We start from the raw sequence: 27,792 nt of genomic DNA, 5'->3' as shown, positions 1-27,792 counted from the left end.
CCATCAAGGAGAGGACTTGTACAATATACCAGTCTAGCACTCACTTCCATGCAACATACATGGCATTATTCACTGTGTAGATGTATGCCAGGCTGCATCTACCCTAATAATTTAATATTTATTGCCTTTTATCTTTCAAAGTGGATAAGGAAGAATGAATTTAAAATAAGAACTGAGGCACCAGTAAAATGGCTCAGTGGGTAAAGTTACCTGCTACCAAGCCTTGTGACCAGAGTTTAATTTTAGTGACCCACAAGGTGGAAGAGGAAAATAAGACTCTCACAAGTTTTTCTCTGACCCTGCTCGCCAACTTGCATGTACTCATACACACTGTGTATGCATACACCCCTTATGTCACATGTACAATAAGTAAAAAAAGCATAATTAAAAATGAAGCAAAAAATCAGGAAGCTTATTATACTGTTGTAAAGAATAGCAGAGTCTGTTCTTTTTCTCTAAAAGAACTTCTTTTTTTCAGTGTTTTTTTTGAGTATCTGATTTGTGGATGCATTTGTAGTTATATAGAGCCTATGTAACACTGCTTTCTACTAATTTGCCCCTACAAATGGTGTTATTTCTACTCCCTATCCTTGTGCTTCCTTCCTGCCATCTCTCATTTTTGATTCCTTCCTATGGGAGTGGGTGCTTTCCTGCTGCTGCTGTTGTTGTTGTTGTTGTTGCTGCTGCTGCTGCTGCTGTTGTTGTTGCTCCAATTATCTTTTAATTAAATCACCATGGACCATTATTGAAAATCCTTAGGGCTCTCTTCAAACTATAAACAAGTGTTCATTTAAATGAAGTTTGAGAAATAGTTCTTTCTGAAGCGTATTTGTGAATTACTTGCAAAATCAACTTCTAAGTTCTCTCTCTCTCTCTCTCTCTCTCTCTCTCTCACACACACACACACACACACAGAGAGAGAGAGAGAGAGAGAGAGAGAGAGAGAGAGAGAGAGAGAAGATGAATATACAGAGAGACCCATGTGGCTCCTTCAGTTTTCCATTTAATATAGTAATGATAGACCAAACTTGAGGTTCATCTGTGCTGAAACTTCTTCCCCATGTAGTTCACTACTCAAGTTTATTCTAAAATAGATACTCAGTGGTCATGAGTAAGGCATTATGCTTGAAGTAGTGTTTTCACTAAGCAAAGTTACATAGGGATGTAAAGAACTTGTCCATTCTCAAGTAAATAATGAACATTCTCACGTTAGTCAGTTTCTTGAATGAAAGCAGATGATTTCCGACCTATGCGTACATTATGTGAAGCACTGAGCAGTGGCATGCATGTGACTTGTATTTGATTAATGCTGAATATACAGTAGCCTGTTCCTGGAGCTGTGTTTGCTAAGCATTATCTCAAAATAGTAAGTGTAGACTCCTGGCTACTCTGACTCAACCTTATTCCAGAGGACACGGTAAGTAACTGGCATGTAAGTGTTGTGAGGAAAAAGAGGAAATGCTGGATAAATGGAGACCAGCCTGTGCACATTCTGTGAGTTTGTTTCCTGAAATGCAGTCACAAGAGCATGCATAGAGTTCCTCAGCAAACCCAAAGAGCTGAAGAAACATCAATGCTATGTTCTCTGAAAATTCCCATTCTTCCTACATATACATCCCTCCCATCCTCCCTGGCTCAGACTAAAAGGCTTTCTCTAAAACCAGACCACTAAAGAGTAGCATATTTCTGGGGATGCTTCTAGAGACTGGTAGATCAACAGGTAGCAGCTGGTGTGAATAGGTCACTACATGCTACAGTTTTCCTGAGATGTTCTTTCTTGTCTTAAATAAAACTTCTCTTGGTTGTTTGTAGTGTTTTAGAGATAGGGTCTCCTATATAGCCCATGTTGCCTACAACTTTGTGAACATGTTGCCTCAGGCATCCCAGTATTTCTTTTTTTGTTGTTGTTGTTGTTGTTGTTGAATATAGGTTTTTATAGTAAAATCTGATGATTTTTTGAATTTCCTCTGAATCTGTAGTTATGTCTCCCTTTTCATTTCTGATTTTGTTAATTTGGACGCACTCTCTGTGTCCTCTCGTTAGTCTGGCTAAGGGTTTATCTATCTTGTTGATTTTCTCAAAGAACCAACTTTTGGTTCTGTTGATTCTTTCTATGGTCCTTTTTGTTTCTACTTGGTTGATTTCAGCTCTGAGTTTGATTATTTCCTGCCTTCTACTCCTCCTGGGTGCATTTGCTTCTTTTTGTTCTAGAGCTTTTAGGTGTGCTGTCAAGCTGCTGACATATGCTCTTTCCTGTTTCTTTCTGCAGGCACTCAGCGCTATGAGTTTTCCTCTTAGCACAGCTTTCATTGTGTCCCATAAGTTTGGGTATGTTGTACCTTCATTTTCATTAAATTCTAAAAAGTTTTTAATTTCTTTCTTTATTTCTTCCTTGACCAGGTTATCATTGAGTAGAGCATTGTTCAATTTCCACGTATATGTGGGCATTCTTCCCTTATTGTTATTGAAGACCAGTTTTAGGCCGTGGTGGTCCGATAGCACGCATGGGATTATTTCTATCTTTCTGTACCTGTTGAGGCCCGTTTTTTGACCAATTATATGGTCAATTTTGGAGAAAGTACCATGAGGAGCTGAGAAGAAGGTATATCCTTTTGCTTTAGGATAGAATGTTCTATAAATATCCGTTAAGTCCATTTGGCTCATGACTTCTCTTAGTCTGTCTACATCTCTGTTTAATTTCTGTATCCATGCTCTGTCCATTGATGAGAGTGGGGTGTTGAAATCTCCCACTATTATTGTGTGAGGTGCAATGTGTGTTTTGAGCTTCAGTAAGGTTTCTTTTACGTATGTAGGTGCCCTTGTATTTGGGGCATAGATATTTAGGATTGAGAGTTCATCTTGGTGGATTTTTCCTTTGATGAATATGAAGTGTCCTTCCTTATCTTTTTTGATGACTTTTAGTTGAAAATTGATTTTATTTGATATTAGAATGTCTACTCCAGCTTGCTTCTTCTGACCATTTGCTTGGAAAGTTGTTTTCCAGGCTTTCACTCTGAGGTAGTGTCTGTCTTTGTCTCTGAGGTGTGTTTCCTGTAGGCAGCAGAATGAAGGGTCCTCGTTGCGTATCCAGTTTGTTAATCTATGTCTTTTTATTGGGGAGTTGAGGCCATTGATATTGAGAGATATTAAGGAATAGTGATTATTGCTTCCCGTTATATTCATATTTGGATGTGAGGTTATGTTTGTGTGCTTTCATTCTCTTTGTTTTGTTGCCAAGACGATTAGTTTCTTGCTTCTTCTAGGGTATAGCTTGCCTCCTTATGTTGGGCTTTACCATTTATTATCCTTTGTAGTGCTGGATTTGTAGAAACATATTGTGTAAATTTGGTTTTGTCATGGAATATCTTGGTCTCTCCATCAATGTTAATTGAGAGTTTTGCAGGATACAGTAACCTGGGCTGGCATTTGTGTTCTCTTAGGGTCTGTATAACATCAGTCCAGGATCTTCTGGCCTTCATAGTTTCTGGCGAGAAGTCTGGTGTGATTCTGATAGGTCTCCCTTTATATGTTACTTGACCTTTTTCCCTTACTGCTTTTAATATTCTTTCTTTATTTTGTGCGTTTGGTGTTTTGACAATTATGTGACGGGAGGTGTTTCTTTTCTGGTCCAATCTATTTGGAGTTCTGTAGGCTTCTTGTATGTCTATGGGTATCTCTTTTTTTAGGTTAGGGAAGTTTTCTTCTATGATTTTGTTGAAGATATTTACTGGTCCTTTGAGCTGGGAGTCTTCACTCTCTTCTATACCTATTATCCTTAGGTTTGATCTTCTCATTGAGTCCTGGATTTCCTGTATGTTTTGGACCAGTACCTTTTTCCGCTTTACATTATCTTTGACAGTTGAGTCAATGATTTCTATGGAATCTTCTGCTCCTGAGATTCTCTCTTCCATCTCTTGTATTCTGTTGGTGACGCTTGTATCTACAGCTCCTTGTCTCTTCTTTTGGTTTTCTATATCCAGGGTTGTTTCCATGTGTTCTTTCTTGATTGCTTCTATTTCCATTTTTAATTCCTTCAACTGTTTGATTGTGTTTTCCTGGAATTCTTTCAGAGATTTTTGTGTCTCCTCTCTATGGGCTTCTACTTGTTTATTTATGTTTTCCTGGAATTCTTTCAGGGATTTTTGTGTCTCCTCTCTATGGGCTTCTACTTGTTTATTTATGTTTTCCTGGAGTTCTTTCAGGCATTTTTGCGATTCCTCTCTGTAGGCTTCTACTTGTTCTCTAAGGGAGTTCTTCACGTCTTTCTTGAAGTCCTCCAGCATCATGATCAAAAATGATTTTGAAACTAGATCTTGCTTTTCTGGTGTGTTTGGATATTCCATGTTTGTTTTGATGGGAGAATTGGGCTCCGATGGTGCCATGTAGTCTTGGTTTCTGTTGCTTGGGTTCCTGCACTTGCCTCTCGCCATCAGATTATCTCTAGTGTTACTTTGTTCTGCTATTTCTGACAGTGGCTAGACTGTCCTATAAGCCTGTGTGTCAGGAGTGCTGTAGACCTGTTTTCCTCTCTTTCAGTCAGTTATGGGGACAGAGTTGTAGAGGGCCGCAATAACATGCGCGACCATTAGATGGCGCTGGCTTCCACTGCGCCCCACGTGGAAGGCCAAGTCAGTCAAGATGACGCCAGCCTTTGCTGTGCCAGCTGGCCCCCCTATCAGGAAGTTAACTGTGGGCATGTGCAAGAGTGCCTTCCTGCCAGGTCTTTGCCCATTCCAGGGCGTGCCTGATGAGATCATGAGTAAACAACCAATCAGGCGTGGATGCGTGCCCGAGGGTTAAATAGGCGCGCCTGGCTGGCGCGCGGGGCTTCTCCATGAGATAGGAATAAAGTATCACTCATAGCAAGAATTTCTATGTCTCGCGTTCTTCTTGCCGGCGGAAAGTCGCGCGCGGGACATTTGGTGCCGAGAAACCCGGGACAAAAACATCGCCGGTGCTACGAGAGGCCTCCATTTCACGGAAGTAATTCAGAAGCTATGGAATACAGGTAAAAAACTCTGAGAGACCATGGCTAGCCTTGATCTGCTCCAACTCAGTCCCCTGCAGGACGCGGCAGGTGCCGCTGTGGTTGCTCTGGCAACCCTCGGGCTTTTTCTATTGACCTTTGAGTTTCTAGCTACCGCCAAAGGTCGCATGGGAACTGCCCAGCTATAACAGCAAAGCGGAGAGTGTTGGGGGAAGGGCGAGACGACAAAGGGTCAGAAACAGAGGGTAGTGAAAAGTTGCAACGAGAAAAGGATCCTGATCGATCTCAAGCACCAGGCCCCCCTGCGGTCTTACCACCGGCAGGGGTGAAAAATTGGGGAAAGAATGCCCCGGGTGAGAAGGGAGGAGGTAAAAGGAACACAGTATTTTGGGAGAAAAACTTTGTCTTAGTGCTTATGAAAGGTGTAATTAACCTCCCGCGCCGGCTCTGGGGATGCTGCGGCGTCCGGGCGCTGACGCGACAGCTTTACAGAGTCATACTGATCAGATTTGATAGAGGCAGACCGCCTGAAAATTTATTCAGGAGAATCAAACAAAAGGACATCTCAGTGCCTGTACACAGCCTGATAGAGTTAATGTAATTGGGTTGTGAGTAAAAATACTCAGGGCTGTGTTTCACTTCCATACCATTGGCGAATGTCGGTCGTACTGTTCAGATATCTCTCAGTGTCTTACAGAATTGGGTTTCAACACGTTGGTGGACTAGTCCAGGAATTGAGACAATCCATCGCCCATATCAGCTCCACTCGATGGATAGTCGCCGTGAACACCATCTGGCTTTTTCCCCTCTTTGTCTATTGTTTGTCCATGGACCAGGCTGTCCATGTCTGTCAGTTTATGTCTGTGGTTTTTGTTTCTCGTTGTATAAATGTTTTATGTTTCATGTTCAAAAGAAAAAATGGTAGAAAACTTTATCTGCTGGTCGTGCACACCTTGACTTGGTTTTAACTCGATTCAAAAAGGAACAAATGAATAAAAAACAGTTTCAATGAGGTTTTTGAAGCCCTGTGCCTAGAGCCAGGTGTCTAGATTAGCTGGAGAAGCTGACCAGAAGCTAAGCGTCTACACGAGCTGATCTTAAAAGCACCAACAGCTTCTTCATACAAGAGTTGATAGCTGTTTCTCTTAAAAAAAAAATCCCTGACTTATTACTTGACTCAACAGGTGACAAGGTGCTTCTCCTAAAATCATAACAAAAGGGTAAAAATGGTGTTTGGTCTAAATATTAAAGATAGGTGTAGCCATTTCAATTTTGTTTCTTATTGGTTTTATATGTATAAATATGCTCTACTTGCCTTGGTTGTGGACTATTGGCTTCCAAGTTATTGGATATGGTTAAAAGGGTATAATATTGGTAACAGAAAGTTGACATAAAGCTAGTAATCTGGATGGAGTCATTTTAGATAGCGTGTGACATGGGCCAACCTAGGGAAACAGGTCTAAATTGAGGTAATGTTTTTATGGAATTCTTATGCTAGAAACCAGGCTTCTAAAAGAATTTAGGACATTGTCCCTGGTTGAGGTATTGGAGGCCACACCATTGTGAGTCCAAATGTAAGAATTGACAGTCAAACTTTTTAACATAATAGATAGACCTGTGGTGCCTTGGAGACTAGATTGTTTGTTGGAGGTGGAGTTTTGCTTTCCAAAGCTGTGGCTTGCCCAGAAGTTATCTGTATTTTAATGCTAATTCCACTGCCCCCAAAACAGCTGCGGAACAAGTTTTACTTTCCAAAGTTGTGGCTTGCCCAGAAGTTATCTGTATTTTAATGTTAATTTCCACTGCCCGGAGAACAGCTGCCTAGTCAAGTACTCAGAATTCAGGTGACCTTGTGGCTGTGTTCTGGTGTTACAAAGAGAACTTAAAGATTGTGATTTAGGATTGCCAGTGTTACATTGACTAACTCAAACTTATTTTTAATTAAGGAAAAATCAAACAGGTAGAGATTGTTACAGGATTTATAAGGATTGATGAGGTTTTAGAACTTGTGAGAGCATTACAGCCAGTTTCCTTACTCCAACTGCCATTTCAAGACAAATTTAGAGGATTGATTTTATACAATTTGTTTTCGTCATAACAATTGTGAGTTTTCATTTCGTGAGCTTGCTTAAAGTTTTAGAGAGCCCATAAAGTGATATCATTAAGAATGGTTAACAGCCTCATATTAGGTAATTTTGTTGCTTCTTCAGTGTAAGAAGTTAGAACTTAAATCTTTCTATGTATATGGAAATGTTTACTACAAACATTTGCTCTCAAAATGAGCTTTAATATTTGGGGAGTAGCTGTTACACTACTCCAGATAAGAATATTTAAAGCTAATTTTAAGCTTCTAAAGATATGTTAATTGGCTAAGTACCTCACCTTACCAGAGGACTTAGGTCTTTGTTATGCACATTGGAGATAAAGCTTCAGCTGTGTTAGTACAGAGTTGTGGACTAGAGTCATGGAAGTATTTTAAATAGAAACCTGGTAAAACATATCTTATTCCAAACAACAATTAATTGGTTACTACTAAATACTGATATTTGGCCTATTACATATACAAATTTTTCAGACAAAATTGATAATTTACTCTTTACATGCTTTTGTACTTCCTACATATTTGTGCGTACAACCCATAGGAAATGCGCTTAGTACATTTATAGGTGGTTCATCTAATGAAAAGGCTACAGGTATGATTGGATCACTTGTTTATTCTCTTGAATTTCTATTGCTTCAACACAGATTATTTAATTCCATGCTTTAGCCGCTGTTTTTAAAATGTTAAAAAATCAAGCTTTCTATTCATATACTGATAGCCAATGTGTGGCTTGTGGTTTACAATTGATTTCAATTACTTAATGCTTTATTAGAGACAGGTTTTCTACTTGAAATCAGTGAGTGACGATTTCAATGTGAATTGTCTGACAACTCATTGTCCTTTCAGTGCTCTGGCTCAGACAACTAAACAAAACCATAGACCCTGCTCTTTAAAAATGGTAATAGAGTTGATAACACACCCTCACGAAAAGAGGAAGACTCCATTTGTTTACTTTCAACTCCCAGCCTCACCCTGCCAGCTCAGAGATTTCTAGTAAGACTAAATCTGGACAATATTTACAAGATTTGACATTTCTAATTAATGCTTATGTTTAGGTAAATAAAGTTTGTGAGGTGCTAGAAAAATGGCTTAGTGGTTAAGAGCACTATATACTGTTCCTTTATAGGACATTTAAAAACTCAAACTGGATTTTCTGGGCTCCTTAACAAGGGAGGAAAGATTCCAGACAGATTATAGGCCTTACATAGGAACAATTAGTCAAAAAATCTCATTCTTTATATATTCAATACAATTATGCTAGAGACAATAATTTGGTATACAAGTCAATTTATAAATACAAGTGCTCAGTGTCCTCAACTTAATCCTCGAGGACTTACCTTAATAAATAATATCTTTACTATATCTTTATAAATAAAAAGGGGGAGTTATCCCTGTATTCTAAATAATGCTCCTTTTATTTCAATTTTAAAATATTTCAATTTTAAAAATTTGGATGCCAAAGTTTATGGCACCCTACAACTAGGCATACTTCTGCCTAGGTGAAATAGAGAGATCCACTTATTGACATGTTCCTGTCCAGATATTTTATATGGGGAAGAGGGAATGTTTGTGTTTTTTCTACAGGATGCTACAAGAGTGTGCCAGCTGCCTGGGTGGTTGCTGAGACTTGCTGATCCTGGTTATTCAGCTCTCCTGGTTCGGGTCCCTGGAGTCATTCCTCTGCCCTGAGAGGAAGATAGAAGATTCCCCTTCATCCTTTGTCATCACAGAGATTTTGCCATTGCTGCAGTCAGTGTTACCGCTGCCTGCGTGTGTTCCCGTCCCATTGTGGCCTACACTCAGACTCTGTACACTGCTGTTTCCTGGAGAAGACTGGACTCTAGCTGTTACCCCTGTCCTTTCATTTCCCTGGTGACTCTTGCTGCCTTAACTGGTAACTGGTGTTGTCATTTTACAGACTGTAGCTTCACAGAAAGCTACCTGCGTAAAGCTACAATGACTGGAGAACTCTGTCCTGGTCATACAGATCTCAGAAATTGGTTCCATTGTCTGCTGGTTGTTCCAGAGAAAAATGACTGATCCTGAACTGTCCTGGAAAAGACCTTGACACTTTTGCTGCTATTGTAGCAGCCATTACTGCTGCAGACATTGTGTCTGCAGTGTCTGGAGTTATCCTCCCCCAATCTATTGTTAGACAAGTACAGTGGGTGAACTTTCTGGAGTAGTTACTAACAATTGGAAATTCTAAATTTCATTATAGGAGTGGCTTGACCACGGCCCTTGGTGGCAACAGCTGAGGAGGACCATATGAAGTGCCCACTACTTATCGGGTATGGCTCTGTCTGATGCAGCCCTATGCTGTGGATCAGTGTTCATACTATGGTTGGTTTACAAACTCAGATCTCAACAGTAACATGACAAGGCCGTTATCACTCAAGCACTTGCAGCCATTTGAACAAAGGGCCTCACCTGGAATTTGGTTATCTTGTTCAGGATTTACTCTGTATTTGAGTTCCCTGCTCCTGCACCCCATGGACCTGTGGGTCCATTGCACTGGGAGGAGAGGGATACTCTCTGTATCTGAGTTCTCTGCTCCTGCACCCCATGGATCTGTGGATCCATTGCACTGGGATTGAGAGAGACTCAGTGTTCCTTTGATCAGCCATTGCACATCGCTGAGGTTTCCTCATTGCACGCAATAGGGTGATCATTTCTGCTATAAAATTATAATTATAAGGGTGAGATGTAGAGGGCCGCAATAACATGCGCGACCATTAGATGGCGCTGGCTTCCACTGCGCCCCACGTGGAAGGCCAAGTCAGTCAAGATGGCGCCAGCCTTTGCTGCGCCAGCTGGCCCCCCTATCAGGAAGTTAACTGTGCGCATGTGCAAGAGTGCCTTCCTGCCAGGTCTTTGCCCATTCCAGGGCGTGCCTGATGAGATCATGAGTAAACAACCAATCAGGCGTGGATGCGTGCCCGAGGGTTAAATAGGCGCGCCTGGCTGGTGCGCGGGGCTTCTCCATGAGATAGGAATAAAGTATCACTCATAGCAAGAATTTCTATGTCTCGCGTGCTTCTTGCCGGCGGAAAGTCGCGCGCGGGACACAGTGTTCTGCTTTCGGGCGTGTAGTTTTTCCTCTCTACAGGTCTTCAGCTGTTCCTGTGGGCCTGTGTCTTGAGTTCACCAGCCAGCTATCTTGCAGCAGAAAATTTGGTCTTACCTGTGGTCCTGAGGCTCAAGTTCACTCGTGGGGTGCTGCCCACGGGCTCTCTGCAGCAGCAGCAACCAGGAAGACCTGTGCCGCCCCTTCCGGGAGCTTCAGTGCACCAGGGTTCCAGATGGTCTTTGGCTTTTTCCTCTGGCGTCCGAGATGTGTGTGCAGGGAGCAGGCTCTTCTGGTTTCCCAGGCTTGTCTGCCTCTCTGAAGGTTTAGCTCTCCCTCCCATGGGATTTGGGTGCAGAGAGCTGTTTATCCGGTCTGTTTCCTTCAGGTTCTGGCGGTGTCTCAGGCAGGGGTCCTGCCGCTCCTGGGCCCTCCCCCACGGGAGCCCAGAGGCCTTATACAGTTTCCTCTTGGGCCAGGGATGTGGGCAGCGGTGAGCCAGGCCTGGACTTTTTAAAGCTTCAGAAATACATGTGCCTCCTGACAGTTTTAGCCTTTATATATCAGTCACACTGAAAATGTTTGTGCCTACAGGTGGCATCGTTGATCCACCCACTTCTGCCTGGAAAGAAGTCCTGGCACTTCTAAGTTGAGGGAGTCGTGTTTCCCGTCCACCCCAGTATTTCAAATACAGGCATTTGTGACCAAGCCTGGCCTATGGAAGATGTTTAACCAAGAATGACAACATATCACCCACAACCTCAGAGTACCATTATAGTTCAGGGCCAGTACACTGTGAATTTCAGGTAAGCTAGGGCTATATAATGAGACCATGTCTGAAAGAAACAAAGAAGGCAGGGAGGCAGGAGGCAGGCAGGCAGGCAGGCAGGCAGGCAGGCAGGAAGGAAGGAAGGAAGGAAGGAAGGAAGGAAGGAAGGAAGGTTGTGGTGAGACTCACTTGTAGAATATGCTTAAGAGGTGGAGGCAGAAATGGTCAGCCCCAAAAACACACACAAATTACAATCTACAGACTGAGAAGGTTATATTTAGAATAATATATATGTATAATGTATGTATATTTTTATCCATATACAATATCAGTGAAAAGCGAGACCATGAATTTGAAGAAGAATGGGGAAGGGTACTGGGAAAGCTTGGGGGGAGGACAGGGAAAGGAGAAATCTTATAATTATTCAATAATAATAATAATCTAAAAGAGGTGACGATGGTAACATCATGAATTCAAAGCCGGCCTGCACTGCATGTGTGTTAGGAGCTAGAGGAAAGGCTCAAGTGATTAAGGGTAATTGTAACTCATCTAGACTATCAAGGTCCTATTCTTTGCTCCCACAAAGTGCCACATAAACATTTGCAACTCTAGTACCAAGGGACCTGGCTTCTTAGTAACTAGGCTGCCACTTTGGAAAGACCAATAACATAGAAGCCCTTGAAGTGCAAAATCAGTCTTGCTGAGCAAGAAGTGAACAGGAGACGATACTGATCAAAGCAGGGAGAAAAGAAGGAGGGCTTGACCAAAAGAAGCACAGATTCCTTGGAGAACCAGTGGGGCACTAAGGTACTGGTAAGAGCTGGCAGGGTAGTCCTGCATGTTTAAAAGTCAGAGTCTTCTTCCTCTGTCTTTTTACTTTGAAGTCTTGAGGACTAGCCCTAATTCCATGGCTAGTTACAAATAGCAGAAATATAAGACAAATCACTAATACTAAGCCCATGTATATTACAAATGTCACAAAAGAACATGAGGAACTAATCTAAGTTCACACATTTAACTTGGATAAACTCAGAGAGATTCCTTAGATATATAATCAAATTTTGATATAAAAATTAACTAATGTCTATTGAAATGGTTGAATTAATAATTAATAACCTCTTAAATCACAGTGTACTAGTCTACTGGCTCCCTGGTGACACTTACCAAACATTTCAGTAGGATGTAATGGAATTCTCTACAATCTCTTAAAAAGGAAAAAGTATTGCAACTACTTCCTAACTCATTTTATGAAGTAGAATTATTATTATAACATTGAAAAAGGAAATATACAATTAATATCCCTAATGAAGGATATGTCAAAACCTTCACAAAATGAAATCCTAATTATATGTACCAAATGAATTAGATACCACATGAGAGGTATTACAGATATAAAAGGCTGGCTTGACATCTAATAGTCAATGCAATTTTTCACATCAACAGATGATCAACATGTGATCATATCCAAGAGATGCAAAGCAAGCATTTGACAAAACTCAATACCCATTCATCATAAATCAGTTTACTGAACCAAAATTAGATTCTAAGTTACTAAAAATCATGAAGAGCATCCTTGGGAATCTACAGCACATCACACTTATGGTGAAAAACAGACATTTTGATCCTAAAATCAATATGAAAACTAGGATGTTACCACTCAACACTCCCACACAACTAGAAACTGGAAAAGTCTGCAAGTATGTGGAATACAGAGGAATATGTAAAACTCAGTTACTTTATTGATACCACTATTGAAATGAAATCTGAAATTTAAAACATTAAAAAATGGTGTGGAACTTTCTTGAAAAGCTAGAAGTAAGGGTTTTTTTTTTTTTACTTTAAAATTGTTATTACCATGTGATTTAGCTATACCACTCCTGGGCAAACATCCAAAGGACTCCATAATGTATTCCAGAGACACGTGTCCATCTGTGTACACTGCTGCTCTCATCACAATAGCTGGGGAATTGAATCAGCTTAGATGCTTATCACCTGATAAACAGATAATGAAGATGTGCTGCATATACACAGTGAAATTTTTAGTCAGCTGTAAGGAAAATGAAATTTTTAGGAAAACATGCAGAGCTCAAAAATATGATCTCTGGCCCAGAAAGAAACAGACTGCATGTCACCGTTCATATGGGAATCTTAGCTTTGAATTTTTTTTTAATTTATGTGTCTAATTTGGAGTAGCCGTGGAAGTTAGGAAGCCTGAAAGGTCCCATGAAATAGGCAAATCACACACGATATGAAAATGGAGTCGGGATGTTGCAGGGTGAAGGGTTAGGGGAGTAACATAGGCTATGGGTTCACTGAAACTAAGAATGTATGGGAAACATTTATGGAACCCACTATTTTTTAAGCTAACTAAAAATATTTTAAGGAGTCTGAACACAAAAATCCTTGCATGGGTGAACAGTGCTCCCCCCAGAAGACATGGGTTATTAAATCAAAATCTTTGTGTCAGGAATGAAATACCTCCCTACAAGTTATTGGTTTGGGAGACCCTAAAGAAACTCAAAGCAACACACATTGCCACTGCTCTTGGTTGTCCACCATAATCCTATGGTAAAACTCCACTGCTGAAGATATACTTCTGTTACTGGACATAGTGAAATCCAGAAGAAACTGAACTAAACACCTTCTTTCTCCTGGGTAGCATTCATGCTGCTTTATGACGCTGTCAAGCTGTTAGGAAAGTCATCAATGATATTACCCAGCAGTTGATCCTGAATGCTGCAATAGTGACCTGCCAGGCAGGAGCCAGTAACAGTGTAGGCTAATTGATTGCAGCTTGAAGACTGTGAAAGCAACTGGCAGCTTTCTGATTTTTATCCGAGGCCTGCTCCAAAGCACGGAATTCATGTCTGGTGTGCAAACCTGGTCAAACACCCATGATGCTGGACTTGGGAACCTACCACTGTTGTTTTACTCAGTGGACTGTGACCAATCTGCCTTCAAAATATTTATGCTATACACATAGACATTTTTCCTGCTCTAAATCGTATCCAGAGAAATTTCTTCTGCACTGGGTAGCCGTTAATACAAAGACTCATTTCTAGTGAAAAGGTTCATAAGTGACTGTTGCATGCTCTGCCCTAAATAGGACTACTATGTTAATCCCCCAATCCCAAAGCTGGATGAACATCACAGAAGAAAGTGTAGAATAAAATATAAGAGGCAGATGTTGTGATGCAAAGATGTGAAATGCTGTCTTCTAAACACGATGATGCCACAACACTTATGAACTCACTGTGGTGACAGTAATCTGCACAAAATCCCACAAGACCAGTCACTATTCCACCACTTAGACTAAAAAGACAGTGGAAGAGTGATGTGTTGGGAGAGAGGTTCACCAAGGAAGTGGGAGGAATGCATATATATACATATATGTACATGTATATCATTGTCAGAGAATAAGCAGGGTCCTTTAAAGTAGGGGTTGCAGAAGTGGTTAAATATATTAATGCTACCATGTGAGGAGCAGAAAAACTGAAATTTGAATCCTACGCATCTACACAAGAAGAAAATACATGGAGATCATCCTGTGTTGTGGTAAATTCTCCAACCCAGATAAGCCTGTGCAATGAAAACACCACTCGATTAATATGAAATCAAGCTGCGTGCCTACATTGGGCAGATCTACCACTATAGTACTCTGTGAGACCCTTTATAACTTGTGGTTTCTCCAGGCCATGTGCTTCATCTCCATTTTTCTTCCACCTCCTCTTGCTCCATCATCCTTCTCTCTCTCTCCTCTTTCTCTCCCCCAAACTCCTCAGCTCCACCTTCCCTTCCCCTGCCCAATCACTGGCTCTAGCCTTTATTTTACAAGTTAAAAATGGGGAGAAATGGAGGCAGGATTCCCAGGGCAAGCTAGCTAGCTAAACTAGCAGAATCAGCAAGCTCTGAATTCAGTGAGACACACTGCCTCAATAAGGAAAAGAACAATCAAGAAAGACACTAGACACAAACCTCTTGCCTCCTCACCCATGTGCACACTTATGCAAACACACAAATGCAAACATACAACACTCATAAGCAATTCTAAATAAATGAACAAGGGAAACTTACCATTATATTTGTTCCCAAAGGAAATGCTTGGGTATAAATCTAAAAGATGTGCATAAGACCTATAGTTCAAAACTCTCTTGAAAGATATCAAAGAAAATATAAATAAATGGAGAAGTATTTAAAGTTATTAACAGAATCAATACAGTTAGGATAACAGCTTTTCCCTGTTGGTTTACACACAATACAATCTTAATAAAGCCCTCCCCCCAGCAAGATAATTAGTAAGTAATAGCAAGATGATTTTAAATTTTTTATAGGGAGGAAAATTACATGTAATAGACAACAAAATACAGAAGAGGTGGGGGGAAGACAAGAAGCTCAAAAAAAAGTGTGCCCAGCTTTAAGGCTTACTATAAAGCCTTACTATTAAGTCAATATAATATGTGGAAAAAACAATAGGTAGACAGGAATCCATAATCAGACTAACACACAAAAGAAACTGAAGATAATTCAATAGAGAAAGGGCAGTAATTTCAACAGTGTTAGAACCAGGCAGTTATACACAATAAAGTGGATCAATACTATAGACTTCAATGGCATCCACAAAAATAATGAACTCAATGCATTGTAAGCCTATATATGAAACCAAAATTAAAAAAAATAATATTCCTTGGGTTCAGTTATTTTATTTTTCTGGAATAGCACCAAAAGCATGATCCTTTAAAGAAAACAATGTTAAAAGAAAATGAAAAAGGTGCTGAGTTAAAATGTAATAAAATCAATAATTTTTTTCTGCAAAAGATACTGTTAAGAGAATGAAAAGACAAAGTAATAACACGGAACACTACTATTATAAAATGGACAAAAGACCTGAACAAACATCCCATAAAAGATGAACAGCAAATTAAAAAATGATGACTGCACTATGTGTTATTATGGAATTGCTCATTCAGACAGAAAGGAGGTCCATTCCAAACCTTCATGACTGAAATTCAAAAAGCCACTGATGACAGTAAAATGCAGTGAGGATACAATCAAGGAGCTGGTGCACTGTGGCTACTCATGTGGTATAACCACATGTGAGAAGTCTGACAGTCTTCTACAAAACTCAACATGGCCTAACCATGTGACTCAGTGATCATGCTGTGAAACTTTTAGAAAGATGATTTCGGAATGTGAACCCACACAAAACATCTCTGCGCAAATGCATACTGTGGTGGCTTGGATATGCCTGACGCAGGGAGTGGTACTACTGGAAGGTGTGGCCTTGTTGGAATAGGCGTGGCCTTGTTGAAGGGGCTGTGTCACTGTAGAGGCTAGACTTGGAGATGATATATATGTTCAAACTCTGATCAGTGTGAGACACAGTAGTCTCCTGTTGCTGGCTTCAAATCAAAATGTAGAACTCTCACCTCATTCTCTAGCACCATGCCTGCCTGCAAGCTGCTATGTTTCCTGCCAAGACAATAATGGACTGAATCTCTGAAACTGTAAGCCAGCCCCAATTAGATGTCTATCCTTATAAGAATTGCCTTGGTTGTTGTGTTTCTTCACAGCAATAAAATGCTAACTAAGATATATACAGTCTTTTTAGTCTTGCATGCCAAAATTTGAAGCAATTGAGATAGATGGATACACCATGGAACATTCATGAAATAGACAATTATTATTCAAAATAAAAACAAACAACCCAGAATGAACACAGAGTAGTCATACATGCACATTGCTGAATGGAGCATGGCCATGATGAAAGGCTTCACACCCTAGAACGACCTGGAAGAAGCAGAGCGAAAGAGACTAAATACACGAGTTGTTGAATCCTGAGTGTGCACATGTGAAGAAAATAGGGTTACAGTAAGTGAAACTGTCCTTCTTAGTGCTTCAGTTATGGGCACAGGGCATTGAACATATCAACAGCCACAGAACTGGACAAGATGCATTCTAACAGATTCTATCAACTGGTGTTGGGAATAAAATTCAATACTGGGCCATTATAGCCACTACACCTCACTAATGCAAGATGCAAAGTGAGAGCTGTGTGTAACTCAGCAGGCAAGCAAACTCTATGCCTCTGCCTTGGTACTTAAGATGACCAACCAGGGTTCTACTCCCAGCACCCATATATTTGCTCATGACCAACTGTAACTATAGTTCCAGGGAATCTGACCCCTTCCAACATCCATGAACACATGGGATAACTGTGGTATATGTATGTAGGCAAACCCCTTGAAAATAAATATTTTTCCTTAAAAGTTACATGTTTAACTTTTTGAGATAGGGTTTCACAGAGATGCCTCTGCCTCTGCCTCTGCCCCTGCCCCTGCCCCTGCCCCTGCCCCTGCCCCTGCCCCTGCCCCTGCCCCTGCCCCTGCCCCTGCCCCTGCCCCTGCCCCTACCCCTGCCTCTGCCCCTGCCCCTGCCCCTGCCCCTGCCTTCCTAGTGCTGGGAATAAAGGTGTGAGCCACAATTCCTGGCTTTAGCTAAGATTTTGTGTAAGAGCATTAAAGGTTGCCAGTTAAGGGCTGGTTTGAACCATGGTGACCTTAGCCTGTTTTAGAGAGCTATACTGCCCTTTCATATAAATATTTTACTCTGGTACTAAATAATCAGAAGATGAGATGTGCCTCCTTCATATTCCTACTCCACTTTTTGTTGTTGTGTTTTGTTTGTGATAGGTTTTACCTCATTAGCTTACTTATTTATGCACTTTACATCCTGATCACTGCTCCTCCTCCCTCGTCTCTGTCCTACCCCAATCTCTCCCCTGTCCTCTCCTGGTCTCCTCTAAGAGGGGAAAGGTGCACCCACTAGATATCCCCTGACCCTAGCACATCCAGTCTGGGCAGGACTAGTCACATCCTCTCTCACTGAGACTAGCCCAGTTAGAGGAGGAGGATCTACAGACAAGCAACAGCTTTAGGGATAACTCTGACTCCAGCTGTCGGGAGACCCGCATGAAGACTGAGCTGCACATCTGCTGCATGTGGGGTGGGTAGGTCCAGTTCGTGTATGCTCTTTGGTTGTTGGTTCAGTCTCTGGAAGTCCCCAAGGGTCCAGGTTAGTTGATTTTCTTGGTCTTCCTGTGGAGTTCATCTCTACTCTAGAGCCCTCAATCCTTCCCCCAACTCTTCCATTAGACTCCCTGAGCTTCATCCAACATTTGGCTGTGGATCTCAGCATCTTTTTCAATCAGCTGCTTGGTAGAGCCTCTCAGAATACACCTACACCAGGCTCCTGTTTGCAAGCACAACAGAGAATCATTAATAGTGTCAGGGATTGGCACTTGCCCACCGGATGGGTCTCACTATGGGCCAGTTATTGGTTGGACATTCCCTCAGTCTCTACTTCATCTTTGACCCTGCATTTTTGTGAACAGGACAAATTTTGGATTGAAAGTTTTTGGGTTGGGTGGGTTGGTGTCTTTAGCCCTACACTGAGGTTCCTGCCTGGCTACAGGATATGATTATTTCAGGTTCCAGGGTTTTGTTTGTTTTGTTTTGCATGTGTGCGTGTGTGTGTGTGTGTGTGTGTGTGTGTGTGTGTGTGTGTGTGCGCGCGCGCGTGCGTGCATGCATGTGTGTGCATGTGCGTGTGTGTGCGCATATGTATTTGTGTCCATGGCTAGAGATCAGGAGTTCTGTGACTAAAGGTTTGTACCACCATTGCCCAGCTTTCTAATTTGGACCTTTCCCTTATTTCAAAGCAGCCCATGTAATAAAAATATATGCCAGGAAAGAGTACAGTTTGTTTCTTAAAACAGTGACTTCAGCTCTTTGCAGTTAAGCATGCAGACCTCCCAGCTACCCCAAGAAGATGCACAACCCAATTATTTGCTGTTCTCTCTGACTTCCTTAGTAAATCTTTAAATGGTCTGTTCTTTGAACATTACAGGAGGAAGAATAATACTGTTCACAACAGTTCGGGAACATAAGCCTTTCAAGAAACTATAAATTCATGAGCACCGTCTTTAGAAAAACTATCATAGACACATGCATTTTTCATGCAACATTAGGGAGTTTCTGTAAGTATTCTCTGAAATGTATTCAGTTACATTGTGGAAGCCATCTAAATTTAAAATAAGTGACACATTCTGAGATGTTCCATTTTAAATTGCCTCATGATTTATGAAAAGAATAGTTAGTAGAAAAGGATGGATAAAGTTGGGACTATCACTAAGTTCAACTTCACACCACTAGTGGGTCACAAACACATTGACAAATAGGATCAAGACGTTGTTAAACTTCCAGTTGCTTAGTTCACATAGCATGGAAAGAGATTTCTGAATGTGAACATATGTTGACCACTCTGCATTTCCTTTCATGGGGTGGGGAGAGGGCAGATCAGTGGTACAATTGGATAAAATTGTATTTCCAAACTTTGGCTTAGCTATATATTCTGTCTCTGTCTCTGTCTCTCTGTCTCTGTCTCTGTCTCTGTCTCTCTGTGTGTGTGTGTGTGCGTGTGTGTGCGTGTGTGTGTGTGTGTCTGTGATAGCATCTCATTGTAGTTTATACTGTAGTTTATACTTCTGATTTTAGTGGCTTTGAACTTGAGATTCTCCTAGCTCATCCTCCTGTGTACTGAGGTTATAAATGCCGGTTAGGAAACCTGACTTTCCTGTCCTTTTTTTCACTTGATTATTTTCTCTCCTTATTCCTGTTATGCAATAGTACAGAGAAAATGGAGGAATAAGTAACAACAACAGATGATCAAATTTTGAGCTGAAACTGATGGAGCTGGTAGAAGAAAGCTCTGATGGTTTGAATGAGAGTAGTCTTCATAGGCTCACATATTTCAATACTTAGTCTGATGTTGGAACTATTTTGGAAGGATTACGGGATGAGGCCTTGTTGCAGAAGGTGTCCCCCTGGGGGTAGGCTTGGTTTTGAAATATTCATTCCATTCCAGCATACTGTCTGCTTCCTGCTTGTGAACCAAGTTGTGAGTTTCCAGCTGCTGTTCCAGATGCCTGTTACAATGGCTTCACCCAGCCATTGCAGTCTCTTTTCTAAGATGTTGTGGTCATGGTATATTTATCATAGCAATAGAGAAAGAACTAAGACATCAGTTTAACACTTCAGTCTGCTTAGATCCTAATACTATTCAGTATGACCTATAACAGCATATTATTTTGTGAATAGTATAGTTTTTTTGTGAAGAAACTGTCTATTTTTCTTTATGTATAGTTTTTTCCTTAACCATTCAGAGAGCTGTTAAGCAGAACTATTGGCTTTACACATGTTTAATACTTATTGTGTGTGTGCCCTCCATTCTTCATCACTCTCATTCAGTCTCACAGTGAGCTGGTCTGTTCTCCCTACTAAGATGATCTATTCTCCCCTCTGGTATTGTTGCTCCATCTGTCTGGGTTTGTGTTTTGTTCTGTCAGTTCATCCCTCTTCACTCTTCCCTTTTTTTCAACGTCATTAATGACTTTTTTCACTTCACAATACATAGGGAAAATTCAGTAAAAAGTTTACTGTCTAACATTCAGTATTAGTGGTCTTCCTACAGCGTGTAGGCTCTGAGAAGCCTCTGTCACACGTTAAAGACATGCAAAATAATAGTATCAGTATATGTTATCAACGTTAGTGGATATTAGGTCTTTTGTTCTCTAGTTAACATGAAAAAGAAAAGTTGTATATACCAATGGATTGATGTTGCCCAAAGCTTGGGGCACACCTAATACTTTTTAGAGAACTTAAGTCTAATTGATGTAGAGTAGTGAAGTAAGATGGCATATGGTCCTGGTATGTGTGACCAGTGTCTACTCTGACTTGTAAGTCAGCAGGATGTTCTTCCAGCTACTCTTTCCTTAAATGCCAGAGTGTAGGACGACCTTCACAGACAGGTCACAAGCAAGATGAGGCAAAAGCCATTTGATACACTGGTCACAAAAGTGAGTTTACTTGTGGAAGAAGTAGGATGGTCACACATTTCAGAGTTTATAGTAGACATTTTAGTTAAGTATGTTTTATTTTTCTCTCAGGGCACACTTGCATTGGTGTACATGTATAATCATATACCTCCATCTCTATGTGTATAGCTCTATATTATCTATATCTATCTTATATACATGTATCTGTATTTCCACCTATATATCTACAGTCTATATCTCTATTTTATATCTATCTATAGCTCTATATTGTCTTTATCTCTATATCTTCATCTATGTATCTATAGCTGTCTATATTTGCATTTCTATGTCTGTGAAGTATTTCAAAACTTGGGATATGGCTCAGTGGCTAAAGTACTTAGAGGACTTAAGCTTGGCTCCCCAGAACCCACTTATGCTGCTGGACATGGTAGTGTGGTGCTGTGATTCTGGTGATGGGAAGAAGAGAAAGGGATATCCCTGGAAGCCCAGTGTCAAGCTAGGCTAGCATAAGTGGCAAATTCCCATGTCAGTAAAAGGCCTAGTCTCAAATAAAAGGTGGAAGGCTCCTGAGGTTGTTCTTTGGCAACCATGCATACCATGCATATCTGCATACACAAGAATGGGTGCATACACACATGAAATATTTACAATTTCAGTATCAAAGATTGTGTTCATTTGACACTTATTTTAAAATAAAGATACTGGTTTAGATGTTTTTTCTATTCTTGGGGCTGTTCATGCTAGCTCTTCTCTACACATATAGGTGATAAGTAGAATCCTCCATTATTTTGGTGCAGGACTGGAGAGTTTGAAATTATTTAATCTTCTTGTTAATTTTAAAAACTGACTTATTATATGGTAGTGTTTCTGAAGTAGCTTTGGTTAAACACCTATAAGTGTTGTTAAATTTTGTTCTTATATATGTATACTCCTAGGTTTATAGTTTTTGTTAACTCTTCAAATCAGAATGGAGTCAAAGAATGGAAACTGCAAGAGAATGCTCAGTTCTCTTAATTTCTTAATGGCCCATCCTCAACCAATGATGTCATCTTGCGTCATACTGGAGTAGAAGTCTGTAGGGAAGTTGGTAGGAACAGAAAGTACATACAAAATACTGTTCACAAGCTAGAAACCATATGTGCATTGGTGACCACAAAGATGTACTAAAATCATATCCATTCTTGTTGCCTCTGATGTTGAAGATATGGCAATCCTGAAGGAGAAGCTGACACCCTTATGATCAACACTGGATCTAGGGAAAAGTAAAATAATTATGAAACTATTGCTTTTCATTACAGACTTAGGCAGCAGATGAATGTGTTACATGCGAACTACAGAACAGTTGTTACATCATTGTGTTCTCTAAATCTTGCACAAGAAGGTGTCTTGTACTCCACATTAATTAGGAATGCACAGGGAAAGAGACTCAGTGAAATGCAGTTCATATACCTAATTTGCCACGTTGTACTTACATGTTTATAAGTTAAATCTTTGTATCAGAGATTGGAATGTAAGCTGTTTGGAGGTTATTTATTGTTGTTGTAGGTACAAAATTTCATAATTTTTGTGCAGTGGATCAATGGTCTTAGTGTTCCTCCTATTAAAGTAGAAGTTAAGTATGCTGAGAAAAAGCAACTTACTTGGTCAGGCCAGCTTTAGAATTTTATTGCTTAACTGGCTTGAATTTAAGCTTTACTAACCTTCCTCTGTCCTTCTGCTGTGGTAAGTCATATCATACTGGATGTTTCTGGTATGCATTGGCAGATCATCTCCTTATCTGTCCAAAAGCTTTTTCTTCTTAAATGATATTATTAATTTTAAGTATGGGTCTGTGTGTTGGTCTGTCTTTACCTCTGAGCTGTGGAGTCGAAAGGGCTGGCATCCAAATATTCCTTTTAAGTCCCTATGATCTCACACAAGAATACACACCCCTTTCTCATTAAAATATAGAATATACTAGTATGGACTAAGCTTTAAGCACAAAGGCCTTTGGAGGGATATTTACAATTCAACTAATAGCAGATGCCAAGCTATTATATAACAGACTACTCATTTAATACTGCATAGTAAGAAGAACACAGAAAGGAAAGTTTGGGGGGGAAACTAGGATTTTGACTTTGTTGCACATAGTCCTGCAATTCACCAGGAAAATCAATTCTACCATTTTGGGCCAAATTTAAAGAAAACATGTATTAAATATTAAATATTGACCAAGAGATGGACTTTGGTCAGGATCATCCTGTCCACTAGAATTTCCTAGCTTAAATAGCCCCAAGCCACATGTTGCAGGGGTTTTATACGCCTCTTATTTTCCCATGATGCTTCTCATTTCCTAAGAACTACAATTCCCAAGATTACAGGAAGTTACCTTGTTTCTGGGCATGGGAAGCTTACAGGTATTGTAATTTTGGGAATAACAATAGACATTACATTGTTGTGAATTATGTCATTTGGGGTAAGTTGTATTTATATGCACTGCACAGGGCATCCTTTGTCATTAGAGGGAAAGAGACAGTAGCAACAGTCATTGTTCTTCTGTGACGAGGTCAAACCTTTGAGTATCAGCAGAGAGCTTGGATAGTATTATATACGGTATAAACAAATCTGTGGAATCTGACTCATGGATACCCTAGAGTTTCAGAACCTAATACTAATTCATTATCTTTGAATTTTGGGCTTTCATAGACATTGCCTACATCCTGACAAAAAGTTCTAGGGCATTTTAATAGGTTATTTTGCTCATAGTACATTCTGAGACAAGTGTTAACATAGCAGTCTAAAAGAGAATTGTCCTTTTACTCCTTGGCAAGACCTATCTGAATGTGGTATGTATGCTTAGTTGTACTCTCTGTTCAGCCTTTCAATTATGATGTTTTCTCTGTCAGGATTCAAAGAGTAAGACTACCTAAGGAAGTCCACTTCTGTAGACTTCAGCTTCACTTACGATGGAACTCAAAAAAAGAAAATTTTTAGCTAAGCCTGAATGTTGAAAACCAGATAAGTGATTTTTCTTTGTCTGGAGAAAATTGGAAAAGGAATATTAACCCCAGTAAATGCAAATGTAGTTGTTGATGGACATGAGGGCAGATGGGTCCTGTTAGGTGCCACGCTCATGAGATATCAGTCGATATCAGATGTGTCAGAAGAGCCACACTGTGCACAAGTGATATCTGCTCAGACTCTTTACATGTAAATCGACCTTTTACAAATCCAAGTGGTTTTAATAAAAAAAAAAAAGTTTACCTGTCCTCCTTACTAAGCCAGATTCTTCTTGTCTCTGGCTTTCTGTACCCAACAGTTTCTGATTGTCTCAAAAAATAAAACATGTGCCTGAGTCAAGGTGCTGAAAATGCTTTCAGGTATTGTTTATGAGTCTGTGCTCTTTATTTTCAGAGAGAAAGCAATACCTTAATGTCTTCCATATTTCATAAATCTGTCTCATGCTGCTTTTCAAAGCTGTGTGTGTGTGCTTGTTAGAAGGTACTTTTGGTTGTACTTAGAACAGAGAAGCTGCCTTAGACTGTCATGGACTATTTGGGTATTGGTAGTGGACTCCCATAAGGGAGATGTAGGACTAGTTAGAAATGCTTTGGGTTTTGACTCAAGATAGTAGTTAGGGAAGGCACTCTGACAGAAGTAATTTAACCATTCTTTGATGGGTTTGCCCCAGTGAATTTCCTGTCTGGCTCATCCTTAGAGAATGGTTTGCTCTCTGGGCATGCTTGCTAGTTTACCATTTCAGAATCCACTGCTAAATAGCAGAGAATGTGTCTACCTGAAGGACAAAGAAGAGAAAAGGTGATTTGCCTGGTCACAGATAAGACTTTTCTTGGAGATCCAGCTAAAGAAATTTGAGTTGGAGGTCAATGTTTACTATTGTCTTTCTAACACTTCAAAGAACTTGTAGGTTTGCCAAGGACTATGTGACACTCGCCCAGTAGAATATTGGGGGTCAGGCTTCTGAAATGAGGTAGAGAAAAGGAAACCCTGCTAAGAAAACAGAATCCTCCATTTTTATATTCATCTCAGTGAAGCTATCGGGACATGGTAGACTGAAACCTTAAGTAGCAAGAGGCAGCAACCATCACCCTAGGAAAATTTTCTCCTTAGGCCCATGTGTGCTCAGTGCCAAGTAATGTTCTGATTTCCTCCAGCATAGATTGGTTCTCTCTGTTTTAGAACTTCATATAAATAGACTGCAATAGTTACGTGTGCTTTTATATAAGGCTCTTGTCATCCAACATTGAGATTTTTTTTTTGAATGGTGCTGTTGTTAGAAACTTTAGTAGATAATTCCTTTTTACTTATTAGCAGATTCATTTGAAAGAATTTAACATCTAAACACACTCCATTCTTCTATTAAGCCATTCCTGGAATGTGCTGGATTTGGGCCAATTTGAGTAACTCCTGTGAATATCCATCAAGTCATTTTAAGGTCACATGCTTCATTTCTCAAATAAATGTATGCAGAAGTAAAATTTTTTGGGTCAGAATTCTTGAGATGCTGTGAAATAATTGTACAAAGCAGTTGCAACATACTTACGCTTGTTCAGTTGGTCTCCGAAAGCTTCGGTTGCTCTGCTCTCTTGCCAACATCATGTCTATGTTAGTTATGGTGCCTTTACTAGGTTGAACTCTTTTGGTTTTGTTTCTTGTTCGGTTTTTTTTTTTTGTTTGTTTGTTTGGTTGGTTGGTTGGTTTTTTTGTTTTTGTTTTTGCTTTACCATAGAAAAGGAATGAACTAGACAAAGTCTGAAAACAAATCCCTGTGGCTGAAAGTGAATTATCTATTCCAGTATCAGACATAAATGCAGCAAATTGTAGTGGAAACAAACTCAGTGGATAAGGGAGCAGGGACACAAGACCTAACCACAGAGCAAACCAGGGCTGCAGAAACCAGGCTGGTTCAGCTTTCACAGATTTTACATGGGTGCTGAGGACAGGAGGGAACTCGGGTCCTCACTGAGCCGTCATCTCTCCAACCCCGTTGTTTGTTTTTTAAGTGACTGCCATTTTGGATGAAATTTCACCTCATGTAAGGGTAATTTTAATTTGCATTTCACTGATGGCTTGTAAGATCAAACATTTTTCATTTGTTTTACTGGACATTTGTGTTCCATCTTTTAAGAACTGTGTGCTCATTTCATTGTTTGATTTTTATTGTTGTTGTTTAGGTTCTTTGTATATACTAAATATTAATTATTTGTCAAATGTCAAATGTTAAATGAATATTAACTGTTTCCTTTGCTCTACAGAAGCCAGTTAATTTTATAGGGTGCCCAATTGTCATTTGTTTCCATTACTTGTGAGCCTCCAGTTTTAGTTGGCAAGACCTTTCCTATGCCTTGATCTTAAAGTATTTTCCTTGTAAAAGTTCCAAAGTTGCAGATCTTACATTAAGGTATTTGATCCATCATCTTGAAGCTGATTTTGTACAGATGAGAGATAGGTTTTGGGTTTTATTCTTGCACATATAGATGTCCAGTTTTCATAGCACCATTTTTTTAAAGCTATTCTATGACATTTGGAAATTTTGCACATAGTTATGTCATGTATATGGGGTGGGGTAAGGGGTCATGTGCATGCTCTAGTGGATATGTGTAAGTCATAGAATAACCTGAGAGAGTTGTTTTGCCACCATTGAGTTCCAGGGATGGAACTCAAGTTGTCAGGATTGGTAGCTAGCACCCTTTATCTACAGAGCCATCTGGTTGGTCTTAGTCTACCTCATTTTTTATATACTAGGCCTCCAGATACTGCTGCAAGATCTGATATAACCACTAGAAAAATATTTCTTTCACAATTATTCTTTCTTTCATCATACTTTTATGGAGTTCTCATGCAATTTTAGTGTTTCATGAGATGGCATTTGAAATTCAGAGGAGTGTTTTTCCGTTCCCATCTATAACTAGTAAACTATTTTAGAATATGAGACTTTACTAAAGTGAGCAACCTTGCAGGGCAATCTTGCAGGTCATTCATTTAATTCCAGCACCCCAAAGGCAGAGATCACTATGAGTTGAGGTCAGTCTTGACTATGTAGTGAGCCTCAGGCCAGCCAAGGCTACATAATAAGACATGGGCTCAACAACAGCAGCGATGATGATGATGACAATTATGACAATCTTGTTGCTCAGATATACTGACAAAGGACTGGCCAGAAACAAAGTCCTATTGTATGACTTGAATTTGTTTTTAATAAAAATCTACCACATACACCATGAATACTTTATCCAAAAGACTTACCTTGATAGCTCTCCATATCTGTTTCAAGCTTCCTGGTATGAGTTCGAGAAGGCTTCATAAGATTTTTCATCATAAGGTTTTTATTTTGTATCCTCAACCTTCCTACCAGAACTTGGTTCATAACCAATGTTCAAAGTGATGATTTTAAAAGGAAAGGAAAGAAGAAGGAAGGACTAAGTACAGCAATAGAACAAAATTTCCTGAAAAGTGATTCAAAAGTATGTCATTCAAAATCAACAAGCCTACTTTTGCACATATCTACATATTCATATGCATACATCAATTTCACTGATTTAACTAAAACTCTACAGCATTTTTACTAAAATGTTTATATACAAGCAGTACAGTTTTGAAAATTTCTTACATTATAGCTTACATACACATTTATATAGTATAAAACTGCTACCTTTTACACAGCACCTGTACAAATACATATGTGTATATTGCCTCTTCCCTCCTCACACACACTCTAAAATAAATGGTAAGGAAAACAAATAAAAATGCCACTAAGGACGTGGGCAAAGGGAAACCCCATCCACTCCTGGGATTGTGGATTAGTCTAGACATTATGGAAATCCATATGGACATTCCTCAAAAACTACCCTCTGACCTAACCATACCACTCTTGAATATTTATTCAAAGGACTCCAAGGCAATTTATCATAGAAATACTTTCACATTTTTCTGTTTTTTTAGCATAACAGCAAGTTATAGGAACAAACTAGATGTC

The 27,792-nt window shown here is 39.9% G+C and overlaps 1 protein-coding gene across 2 annotated transcripts in view; it reads right to left on the bottom strand.

Moving 5' to 3' along the window:
• Window positions 1-20,895: 20,895 nt before the first annotated feature.
• Window positions 20,896-27,792, bottom strand: part of LOC108350924 (uncharacterized) — a 35,274-nt gene continuing 28,377 nt past the window's right edge. For both annotated transcript variants that reach the window (XR_015620119.1, XM_087551475.1), the window contains 2 exons: window positions 27,063-27,173; window positions 20,896-22,068 (listed from right to left, as the gene is read on the bottom strand). Coding sequence is in view for 1 of the 2 variants with exons in the window: in XM_087551475.1 (XP_087407601.1) it covers window positions 21,986-22,068; window positions 27,063-27,173 (194 nt within the window). In the remaining variant the exon portion in view is untranslated. The remainder of the gene's footprint in view (window positions 22,069-27,062; window positions 27,174-27,792) is intronic.

This window comes from Rattus norvegicus, chromosome 5 (assembly GCF_021556685.1).
Source record: "Rattus norvegicus strain SHRSP/BbbUtx chromosome 5, alternate assembly SHRSP_T2T, whole genome shotgun sequence".
Classification (NCBI taxonomy): domain Eukaryota; kingdom Metazoa; phylum Chordata; class Mammalia; order Rodentia; family Muridae; genus Rattus; species Rattus norvegicus.
The sequence above is the reverse complement of the archived record's forward strand: the minus strand, read 5'-3'. Positions and strand labels throughout refer to the sequence as shown.